General features: G+C 50.9%; 1 protein-coding gene across 1 annotated transcript; it reads left to right on the top strand.

Annotated features, from left to right (window-relative positions):
* The first annotated feature begins 1,051 nt into the window (after nt 1–1,051).
* Nucleotides 1,052–10,680, top strand: LOC122382812 (serine proteinase stubble-like). Its single transcript, XM_043368620.1, has 3 exons — nt 1,052–1,173; nt 7,953–8,363; nt 9,965–10,680. The coding sequence occupies exons 1-3, from the start codon at nt 1,159–1,161 to the stop codon at nt 10,178–10,180; spliced, it is 642 nt and encodes a 213-aa protein (XP_043224555.1). The 5' UTR covers nt 1,052–1,158; the 3' UTR covers nt 10,181–10,680.
* The last annotated feature ends 1,465 nt before the right edge of the window (nt 10,681–12,145 follow it).

The raw sequence follows: 12,145 nt of genomic DNA, 5'->3' as shown, positions 1-12,145 counted from the left end.
ATCCATAATTTGGGAACTAGTAGACCTACAACACATTCAATCGCTCTTTTTATACATCTCTCTCAGATTTCACCTAGGGTTAACGGTTTACCCTACAGAGGGCAAAAACCTTTAAGTTTGACGTTTGAGTATGACAAAATTGCAAGAACGTTTGACTTACAACTTGCACGACATTGGCTTTACCGGCTTCGTGTTTCTCTTATTGACATATGTCGAATGAACTTATAAGTTGACCTAAAAATGTCAAGTTGCACCGGAGCGATTCGAACCCGAGCTCGCATTGCCGGAAGTCCAGCGCTCTACCAATACCGTGCAGGCTCAGAATTTAAGCTATCAAAATTCAAAGATATTAAACTTGTTGGTAGAGAGGCCCTCATGCAATTAACTGAGTTCCAAACTTCTAGGGCATAAGCTGTAGGAATGACAGAACCACAACGCCCGTCAAGTCAGTTGTGGCGCTTCTCCTGCGTCTTCCCCAGTCGTTCAGCTCCCCTCCCCGGTCACTCTGTTCCCTCTGAATCAACGCCAGCCCCGGAGTCTCTCTCCAGCGGCTGTTGAGCCCCCAACACGATCAGTTTCCCTCCATAGTCACTCAGCTCCCTTTGAGATCAGTTCCAGTGCCTCCCCAGTCAGCTAATTCTCTCTGTCCTCTGAGGTCAGTCAGCCCCCTCCCCAGTCACTCAGTTTCCTCTCAGGTCAATCAGTTCCCCTCTGAGGTCTCTCAGCCCCCTCTCCGGTCACCAGTCTCCTCCACGGTCAGTTCCGGCGCCTCCCCGGCGGCCAGCGCGACAGTCTCCTTCACCCAGCCACATAAGTTCCCTTTGAGGTCTCAGTCCCCCTCTGAGGTCAGTTCCGCCGCTTCCCCAGTGGGCACTGCGCTAGCGCGGTCAGTTCCGCTTAGGTCACTCAGTCCCCTCTCAGGTCAGTTCCGGCGCCTCCCTGCCAGCCCCCAGCGCGGTCGGTTCCCTCAGGTCACTCAGTCCCCTCCCAGGTCAGTTCCGGCGCCTCCCTGCCAGCCGGCTGCGCCCCTAGCTCAGGGCGCCGACGCGCCGCCCCCCGGCCTCGTGTGCTGCCGGCGCGCCCCTCCACTCTATAAGAGGCGGTCGGGCGTCGATGGCGGCAGTGTGACGCTCGGGACTGGCGGCTCAGGCAACGGCGATGGCTTGGCTTCAGGTGCGTGACCGGCTCGACAGGACAGATCGCGGCTCCAGCTAAGGACTCGGGGCTCGGCCCGGAGGTGAAAAGGACAACGACTTGCTCTGACTGAGTCCCTGGCTGTGTCAGTGAAGGGCAGCCTAATATCAATTGGCCCGTTATGCAGATGGGCTTGTGATTAATGTAGGAGGATTTCGCTGTCCTTTTCGCCTCTGGTGCCTGGTGGTGGTGCTAATTATTGTGTTGTTGCCTCTTTTGTCTTTAATGCGTCCGTGAAATTTAGAATTGCAATTACATTCACCCAATATCTTGTGAAAGCGATGCAGATGGCTGGTTCACTTTTCTGATTTTCATGATTTCTCAAATTATATTTGCTTGTATTTATCAAGCGTAACTTAGCTGGAGTATTTAGGGCAGTTTGTTCGCACATAGACATTAAATGTCAACATGCGCTATTGAGGTTCACAAAAAACTGAGCATCAAAAATTAACCTGGATATTTTTGACTACTCATAATTTCGGAGTAATTTTTTTCCGAAGAGCCAATCCTAAATAGGGAATTTCATTCCTACTATAAATTGAGCTATTAAAAATCGTAATGCAAGTGACATGATAAATAAAAAAGGTAAATATCGTAAGCTCATGCAATAGCAACTGCCGACAGATAAATTACTTCTATGGCAAATGGGCTTCTTCCTGCAAATCACATAATTCATTTGGTCATCGATCCGTTTCACTCGGTGTCTGAGTTGTCATCTATTGCCACGACTCGCGACTGTAACCAACATTCCATAACGTCAAGCCAGGATGTTCGCCAGTAAAGCACAGTAGCAATGTCTCTGTGCTGTTCACTACATCTATCGACCGTCTCCATCACCAAGGGCTGAATTATGCACAAACCACACAGCGGGTAACATTTCTGACAGCCGGAGCCGTGTTCCCGCATTTAATTACAAGATAGATAGCCGTTTTGCACGTGCAGCAGGGTACAGGCCATACACTTCGTACAAATCTGCTAGTTTATTTGAGAAGAGATGCTTTTGCCAGTTTTACCAAGTTGCGTTTGAATCTAATCAGCATTTGGTGATTTTTTCCTCAAAATATGCAGTATGAACGACTCAGATTTATAAGTGAAGAATCTATGAAATAATGTGGTTACAAAAGCCTCGCTGCTCAATGTTCGATCCATTCAGTCAGCCCATAAGCACGGCCAAACATGTAATTGTATATTTTACACTGCACGGTGACCATATCCCTAACAGCTGACACCGTGCAGTGGGCGCTGTACCGCATCGTTCGCCGTGGGCCCGCCCCCGAATCACGGCCACTCCGGCCACATTCCGGGCCGCGATCTGTCCCATTGTGAAACCGGCCGAGCGACGGCGCGCGCCCGGCACGTGCCCGGTGGCTCCATTTCGCGCGCGCGCGCTGACCACTCTGCCGTAACGTTCCCAGCGCGCGCTGCCACCACCGGCATTCGCGCGGTTTTGCACAACGGAAATAGCCCGTTACACACGGCGTCGACGGCCGGCTGTTCTCAGGCGCCCGTTGCCAAACGTCTTCAGCCCGACTGGACTGGCGCTCATAGCAGCCTTCGGAGCTTCGGGGTCCCGTCCCATCACTGCCCTGGTCCCGTCCAGGCCTCGTCCCGTCACTTGCCCCCATACCGTCCCGTCACCGCCCCCGTCACGTCACGTGATCTGTCTGACCCACCCATGTGGAGACGGAGGCGCGGACCGAGGCAGCGATAGACGGAAACTGAAACTGAAAGTGGTCCCGTCTGGTGGCGCGTGGCGTCTGGGGTGCTAATGAGCTCTCGGACGGCCCATTAACACCTCCGAGATCAGTAAACCTGCGTGGAGCCTCGCCCAATCTCACCCCAGCGACGGGACCTGCTGAGTCAATCCGATGGGACCCACGCCCCACTCGGCCGTAATCGATGTTTCATGGCCGGCCGTTTGCGTCACGAGTGACGCTCGCAAGAGGCGCTGTGTTCGATCGGTGTCCAGTTTGTTGACGGCCAGACTCGCCGAGTGTGACCGTCTCAATGGCTGGCCACATACCGGCTTGGTATGGCGAGCTGACGGACGGACTGAGAAACACACAATTTTCTGTCATCTGGGTCAACGTAGCGCCCAAATCGCCGGGTTTTGCCGGCCCACGGTCGGGGCCATGAAAAAGGTGGCTAATCGTAGAGGAAAAAGCTTAGGCTGCAATAAAAATGCACCTCAAGAGACTCATTTTAAATGTCTAATTGTTCTGAATACCTATTGCATGACCTTTTTGTTCTCACGTGGGCACGAGTATGCTTTGTTTCCGTCTTCAAGTCGCCCCCGAAACTTAATTTCTCTTTTTTTTTCGAAAGGCCATAAATCATAATGGCACAATCCACCTATGATATGTTCATAACACGCATTCTCAACAGCGATTGTAAAACATTATCAAGTTTGATAATTTTGGGACCTATGAACGATGGCCAAAATGTTCTTGCTCTCTTAGTTTGGTATTGTCCGCTGTGATTCGCTGATCCTGTGGTAGAATCTTCTTTGACTGAAAAATCAATTATTCATTAATATAGGCTTTTATGTAGGCCTGGCACCCTATAAGCCAGATAATGTGCGATCTAAATTTGTTTGGTTTACAACTCATAACCCCAAACAACTTTACAAATGCTCTCATTTCAAATATGTGCGTCACATTAGGGAACTTCATGGTTATCCGCTTATATTTCATTCTGAGCTCGCAGTGTAACCAAATTCTAAAACAAATACAGGCTTGAATAGCTATGATATAGGTATGAATCACATCTATCTTCCAATGTCCATATAAGTTGTTAAAATAAGGTATTCACTTGAACGCTCGTTGGGTACGGTCTATGCATGCCTACTCGCATATCGCCAGTGCAGCCTCATGAGCATGTGCTCATCAATTTTGATTTCCTTCAATGAGGACCGGCTCACTTGAACGACCACGTTTAATATCATTTGAGGAATGATTCGTGCGCGTCTCTATAACGATGATTAATATATGCGGCCGACGCACGGACAGTTCGCGGCCAATCAGGCGCGAGAGGGCCACGTGCACAAAACGACGCGTCCATCAGCCGCATCGATCAATTTTAACGAGCCGACACTTTCAGTAAAGACCCATTGCAAAACGGAGAATTCGTGATGAAAGGCGGCCGGCTAGGTTAATGGCGAGTGTCGGTGGCCCAGTCGAGATAGGCCGCACCGGTTACAACACCTCAGCGGGCACCTGTTTATCGGGTGTTGGCTGGCCGGCCGGTGCGCCTCGGACCCACGACACCGTCCGGACAGACCACCGACACGAATATCCACCCCGACACTGACACGGTTGGCGGCAGTGAGGTCCAATTTCCCCCTATAATGTGGGCGCCGCCCCAGTGCGCCAGGCGACAGTCTCCGACTCGCTAGCAGTTTCACCCGTAATAAATACTCTAGGGGGCTCTGGTCCGCTGCTGCTTTTATAACCCAGAGCGCGTGGCTCCGCTGCGTGCCGACCCTCGCACAGAGCCATTCCCGTGACGGTTCGGCTCGGCCGCGGCTGTCGTTACGTGACGCGCGTAACGGAGGCGTCACGGAGCCCGCGCACCTGTCCCTCAGCTAATCCGGTCTGTGTGGCGGAGAGGGAGAGTGTTTGGGCGTTTGGCGTTGACAGGCCACGGCGGTCGACCCGCACTGGTGCAGTGACTTGTGTTACAGTGGTGGCTCTGCCCGACAACACTCCCTCTCCCTCGCGAGCCTTTCTGCGTCCCAACGGCGCAGTACCTTGCATCGCTGGACTCCACACTCCGCTACCGTCCCGTCGGTCGTCGGCGCGACCCAGGTCCGTTGCAGACGATGATCGGACGCACAAGGTCGACGGCGCGACGTGCTGATTCATTCTGTCGCCGTCGCGCGGCCGGCGGGCCGGGATCCTCACAGCGCCTCTGAAGGCCGGCGGAGCGTGACGGACGGAATCGCGTCCTCCCTCAGGGTTTAGCTCTCGGTGGCAGCCTCTTCCTCGCCCGCCCCGGCATATCTACACGGCGGCTGTCGGCGGTCGGCGGGTGACGAGCGTTCAGCTCTGATCGGGTCACCCGACACCGGGCGCTTCCCCATGGTGAACAGAAGCTGCAAGGTCAGGAGAGACACGCCGCGGCGGGTGATGACAGGCAGACATCGCCGACACTGAATAAGACATATGTTCACCAAGCTATCGTCATCATACCCTTCATCTGACGTCCCAGAAAGCGCCGCTAGTCCAGCCGGTGCGCATTGGACCGGGAATGGACGCGGTGGTTTCTATGGGCGCCCGGCCTCAGCTCTCGTGAGATCGAGAGCGCCCCGCCTAACACCGGACACCCGGTGTCCTCTAAACAACACCCACTGACCTGGTTGGGGTCATTTTCGCGTACCAATTTCGTCCGGTGCGCTGCAATTGTCAGTGGAGAGCACGGCTGCGCCTCGTCAGAGGTCAGGTGGCGCAGTGACCCTGACCGCGACCGGACGGAGTGCCCACTGAGCGGACAATCTCGGCTCGTTACCGGAGGCCTCCGGAGGTCAGTCCGCTGACCACTTAGCATACCTACAACTGAAAAACTGCTCCACTCAGTCCCTGGCTGTTTCCCTCCAGTTCTATATTCTTAGCGTTACGCTTCCCACGGTAGTGCTGGCCACGTCATCTCTTTCAACATGAGCTAAGGAGAAATGCCTCTGTTCCTCTGAAATTTCAAAAGCCCAAAATCCGAACTGCTTTGACCTTTTAAGCAGCTGACGTGCCGGTGGCAGATACAGGCGCTAATACGCAACCCTCGAGCTCATTTTTAATCGGATCTACCAAAGGATGCAGGCCGAGATTGATGACTGCGGGAGCTTCAACTGGCTCGTTATAGGTGCAGCAGTAGCAGGTAAATCCCTCCCAGTTCTAGGAACGTCGCCCGCGGGTCAGTGTCAAGGCTAGGGGCCATGGTGCAGTGGACGGTATTTGAATCACATCTTCATCTGCACGGGTCACCGCAGCTCGTATCACTGGAGTTTGGCAGCGCTACCGATCGCAGCCGTCGATAAACCATCGGTAACCGTGCTGTTTACGGCCTCGCGAATATCTGGCCGCTGTTACTGTCCGAACCAATCAGGACGCTCCCGGTTATAGCTGATAGACCTAAAGTTCACCTACAAACCACTGACCTCCGGGGATAATCCATGGCGGCCTTCATTATTTAGCACCGCCTGATGGCGGTGGTAAAACACTGTCCGAAGAATTAGAGCAACGGTAACGAAAGGTCAAAAACATTACTCGGCCAAGCCTCTCTTAATCTGTACACTGAGCCGACGGTTAACCCGAATTTGCCAGCCTGTATATACCCATGTGTTACCTTCTATGCATGCTAATCAACACAAGGGCACCTCAAGTTATAAATGGGCAATTCACGACCAGTTTGACCTTTGAATCTGGAATGGCAATGCTTACTGCGAGCCGCTTCGCACCACCTGAATGTCCTGACCCTTGGCTTCCTGCCAGATGCCAGTCAAGGACGGTCACCCAGTTTCCCAGTCAGTTGTCCTGCAAGGAGCATTGCAAGGACGACTCGGCTGGTCCATGAGCAAATGCATGAGCCGCAATAGAATCACTTAGATTGTGACAGAGGCCTTAAATGAAATTGCAGACAGTGGGAGCTGCACAATGTCAAGCTTCATCTATTGCACTATGGAATTGTAAACAAATGTAAAACAGCATCACGACTTAAACATGAGCAGCATTCATCTCCAAAGTTGATCGATTGTAGCGGCGGGATTAACTTGTCGAAAATTAAAGTGCCTTCTGTGTTGAGGGATAAATTTCAGCTTTATGCTCTTTAGCTTGCTGTTTATAAAATGTAAGGTTTGCAGTGCATCTTTATACCTACAATAGAAAGCAAATACACTTTTACTAACTTCAGGAACAAGCATGCTGGGACTTAAATATTATCTACCTCAGCATATTAAAAGATGAGGGCTTCCATTCCACCGCTGCTTTCCAGCTTTCTTCCTCCCTGCTCCCATGTCTCCGTGCTCTTCCTGTCCCTCCTCTGACAGGACCGGTCGAGAGGGCTGTGACGTAAGACGGGACCGGTCAGAAGGGCGACATCAACCCGGTCCGCCCCGTCAGAACGGTAGGGCGCCGCCGGGCGGCCAGCGGTGAACGGTAAACGGTAAACGAGCGCCGTCCCCCGGCAGTGTGTCGCCCCGCTGGAGACGGTCTCGGGAAAAGGTCCCGGCAGCGGCGGCTGGTGGTCGCGTTTCGCCACGCACCGAACGCCTTTCGCCCATCGGACCGCGCCTGAGGGCTCTGAAAGGACAAGGACGGGGAACTGGGGCGCAGGGACAGCCGGACAGTGCTGCTGTCCGGACAACACCCGGAGCACAGCACAGCGGAAAATGGACGGTCACAGACCGTTTCTTGCACAAATTAGAGCTCTGACAAAGATACCAATGGATTCACTTGTGCACTGTCTCGTTTAGCGAAAAGAAATACTACCGAATTGTGCTGTGGTATATGACGGAAATACATGGTGCTCTTTAGCGTATAGAAATACCATCGGACCGTGCTGTGGGATAAAATGGATATATGACAACCATTCATGCAGAAATATTTAACCGAATTTTGACTCCTTACCTCATCTAGAGATGAGGTATGCAGGGTGAATACGCCTAATGCAGCGGCCACCACCCATGTCTTACGTTCCTGAATGTCTCCCAGATGTTCTTCCAGCTGTCTCCCCCACTGACCGCTAGACCCGCCCTCCCGTGTCGGCAGGTTGTGTGTGTGGCGGCGGTATGCGCGGCGGCGGCCGGCGCGCCCATGACCAAGGGCTACAGCTACCCTGTGCCCGACAACGGCCTGTACCTGCCGCCGCCGCCGGATAAGGGCGGCCCCGTCAGCCCTGGTGGCTCGGACAACACGGAGGTCAAGCTGCGGCCGCCGCAGCCGGACTACCTGCCGCCCAACCTGGTGCCGGACGGCTCGGGCCCGCCCGGCGGCCGCGTGCCCTTCCCCACCACCACCACCACCACCACCACTACCACCACCACCACGCGGCGGCCGGTGACGCGGCGCGTCACCACGCCGCGCCGGGTCATCACCACCACCCGGGCACCAGTCACCACCACCCGGCGAGTCACCACTACCCGGCGTCCCTCCACGGCCGTGCCCAAGGCGGCCGCCATGGTAAGAGTGGGGAAATCGGGAAACGGGGGCCTGTCCAGAGGCTCGATCGCTGCGAAATAGTGTGACAACGGTGTGGTTGTTAACCCGCGCGGGGCTGGGGTCTCCAGCCGAACGCGCGGGGCTGGGGGGGGGGGTAAATTTTACCCCCCCTGTTATCTCCCGAACTAATGGTCCGATTTGGAAAAATCAAACGCCAATCGAAAGATCTCATCACGAACTACTAAAAACATGTACTTAATTTAAAGTTTGAGGTCAAGGTCAAGGTCAGGTCAAGGGTACAAATTGCAAGTTTCTACAGTATCGGCCTTGCACCGTAGTTGCCGAAGAATGGAGTCATCGACTGAGACTGATTGCCCAAAACGTGTTCTTAGGCTACCAAGACAATATTCGTTGCATACAATATCATTCAGTTGTCAAGGTCAAGGTCAGGTCAGGTCAGGTCAGGTCACCAAAAAACAAAATATGGAAAAGGGCATGTTCGACACATGTTTTATGGGTCATTTTACTCATAGAATTCAATAGGCACACTCAATAAGTGATATGGACCACCTCTGGATGAATTTCAGGTCGAGGTCAGGTCAAGGTCAGGTCAAGTGAGGTCAAATTTTGAAGTTGGTTGTTAAGGCCTAAAAAGGTGTCTATCTGATGCAGTTTTTCACGGCAAATCGAATGGTGCTATTTTTGTTTCCGTACAAGGTCTAGAACTTCCAAAAAAAATCATTTATCAAAATTTTTGTGTGTCGTGACGTCATAAAATCTTGAATAACTCCCACATTTTTGAACCGATTCTTCTAAAAATTGGTATGTAGGTGCACATAGACCACTTCTCTGACATATATTCCGGTTTTTTCGATACATTCAAAATTTTGGATTTTATAATTATTTTCCCAAAAAAGTCAGTTTTTTGAAGAAAAAAATTGGGCCAAAATCCAAAATTTTCAAAAACCGAGATAGCCATTTGATAGACAAAGAAGAATTACGTATAACCTTTTTGTTACGTCTTGATTCCTTTAAAAATGAAGATGTGAGCGGCGTTTGAACTTTTGCCGTTTTTGAGGCGAAAATGGCGAACATGACGTCACTAAAACATCAATTTCTCAAAAAAATTCCGACGGATTTCGCTCAAATTTTCAGGGAACGTGTCAAATTGATGTAAGAAAAGGTACTGAAAGTTTGGCGGCGCTGCGCGCCGCCGTTTTTGAGATATTGCAAAAATTCGCGAGGGGGGGGGGGTAAAATTTACCCCCCCCCCAGCCCCGCGCGGGTTAACTTTAGGGCGTTTTTGGCCCAACGCTTTCAGATTGCACGAGTTTTGGTGATGCTATTTTATTGATCCTTGCATACTTTTATATGCTTCCCATTATTACCGGATATTATGTCCGTCCAGTATTTTTCATAATTCTTGTGCTCAATATAATCAATTCCATCCAGCAGTAATCTTAGCTTTCTTTTTGCACAAACTGGCGGTTTATTTTGCCCGGACTGACCGCTGACAAACCACTATTATACCCAGATGCACATGTCGTCCCGGCCTTACGAGTTCGGCTACGAACGGCTCAATTTTGTCTCAACTAACCGCTGACACCCCTCCCTCTCCCCAGATGCACATGTCGCGGCCTTACGAGTTCGGCTACGACATCGCTGACGACGAGACCGACAACGCCTTCAGCCAGAAGGAGACCAGCGACGGCATGATCATCACGGGAGAGTACCGCTGGGACATGCCCGACGGCCGCACTCAGATCGTCACCTACCTGGCAGACTGGGCCAAGGGCTACTACCCGACCGTGCGCTACGTGCCCACTGACTCACTCTGAGAGACCGCCGCGCCGCGCTCCGCAGTCCCACACGGAGTCGGAGTCGGAGTCGGAGTCGGAGTCGGAGGCGGGGTGGCCGACCGGGCGCCCATGTTTTGTTGTTGAGTGTGAGTTTATGAGTTTGTGCGTTGCTGCGGCGCTGTGAGAGTGCAGAGTTGAGCCGCGTGCTGCGGCGCTGGTCAGCTGCGCTGACATGGTGCGTTGGAATGGTGCGTTGGAATGTTGTATTCGAATGCTGCGCTGGAATGATGTATTCGTATGGTGCGTTGGAACGGTGCGTTGGAATGGTGCGTTGATGTGAGTTCATCTACGTGTTGCATAGATTCATTTATATAGGCGCTTTTCATTTCGGTAATGTAGATGCATATTTTTCTATAGCCTTAATCAGTATTCATCGGCAGTGACCGAAGACGTCGCGTCGATGGCAAACGTGAAAATCTAAGCCCTCATCATGGTGTGTGTGTATTTTCACTTTCTAAGAAATACAAAGTGAAAACCGACCTGTGTCTTCCGAAATGGACAGCCGTCGATAGCAGAAGTCAATATGATATTTCTGCGTCCTCAAACTTGAAGCTACAGGTTATCAGTGCATATTTTATTAAATGAGAAACTGAATGCTTATTCGTTATATTTTTGTGTTTACTGAAGATTCAGTTCATCAGTTATCGGTATAATAGGCTATTCCGGTTATCCGATTATAATTACATGGATGTAGGAATGAAAAATGCACATTTTCATCTCCTCCTTTTGAGTCATATGAGAAACAAGATGCGTCATTTATCACTTTATAATTCGTTACATAAATTGTGCATTCAAAATATAGGCTGTACTTGGAAGCACCCTAACAAGTAACAGCAAACCTGCTATGAACAATGATTTAAGTGTGGTTATAAGAATATTACATTTCAAGGCCTAACTTTACAAAATAAATGGAGGCAACAAAGTAGAGAGGTAAGTACCTACATTTGCCAGAAAGAGAAAAAACAAAGAGAGTGAGAGAGAAATAGAGAGAGAGAGAGAGAGAGAGAGAGAGAGAGAGAGAGAGAGAGAGAGAGAGAGAGAGAGAGAGAGAGAGAGAGAGAGAGAGAGAGAGAGAGAGAGAGAGAGAGAGAGAGAGAGAGAGAGAAAGAAAGAAAGAAAGAAAGATAGATAGATAGAGAGATAGATAGAGAGAGAGAGAGAGAGAGAGAGAGAGAGAGAGAGAGAGAGAGAGAGAGAGAGAGAGAGGGGTGAAAGAAGTGCGAAGAAGGGAGGCAGATGGGAACAGGAAGAAAGTGATAAATGGAAGGATGTTGACAACGGAAAAGACAATGGAAGTTAGTGGGTTGAACCAAACATGAGTAAATAAAGACAGACAATGTGATTCGATTTTCCGCGTAGAATGTTCCTCGCTAAAGCACTTCACACCATTAATTTCATCGAAAAGAAGTACTTTTGGAGGGCTTGAATTAGAGTTCAACCTCAAGGCGACGTAAGGCTATGGAAGTTCAGCTCAGGAAGTTGGTCGAAGGTAGCCATGCTGGATATCATTCGCATGGGTAAAAATAATCGACATTTTGAACCGTTTAGGCTGCAGCTGTTCACTTGATATGCGTTAGATCAGTCACCTGATATACTTACCTATACCTTAGGGTAAGTGGCTCCTATGACGCACACTTCCTAAAAGCGCACACCAAGAACTTTTTTTAATGTAGTTCCTTCAGCAGAAGCCAGGAACGAAAAAATCAGCTGTCAATCACTTCCAGCGACATTTGTGCTGCGTGTGGACGGCGGTGGGGTGTTGTCGGCTCAAAAGGTGAGTAGTTATGGCGGATATTGTGATTGAGGTGCAATGTTTCTTCAGCAAAAAAGTGCCTGAAGCAATAATGCATGTTTTAAGACGCATGCACTTCTCGCGTAAACCTGAATAGGCCGGGAAGATCGATGGGCACTGACCGGATGGCAATGAAACGGGACTCAGTTTAG

Source organism: Amphibalanus amphitrite, unplaced genomic scaffold (assembly GCF_019059575.1).
Source record: "Amphibalanus amphitrite isolate SeventyFive unplaced genomic scaffold, NRLGWU_Aamphi_draft 000147F_arrow, whole genome shotgun sequence".
In the NCBI taxonomy this organism is placed as follows: domain Eukaryota; kingdom Metazoa; phylum Arthropoda; class Thecostraca; order Balanomorpha; family Balanidae; genus Amphibalanus; species Amphibalanus amphitrite.
The sequence above is the reverse complement of the archived record's forward strand: the minus strand, read 5'-3'. Positions and strand labels throughout refer to the sequence as shown.

What these genes read in the sequence shown, in the direction of transcription:
- LOC122382812 (XM_043368620.1), top strand. An exon ending in TGCCCAAGGCGGCCGCCATG is followed by an intron (nt 8,364 to 9,964) that starts GTAAGAGTGGGG and finishes CCCTCTCCCCAG; the next exon opens with ATGCACATGTCGCGGCCTTA.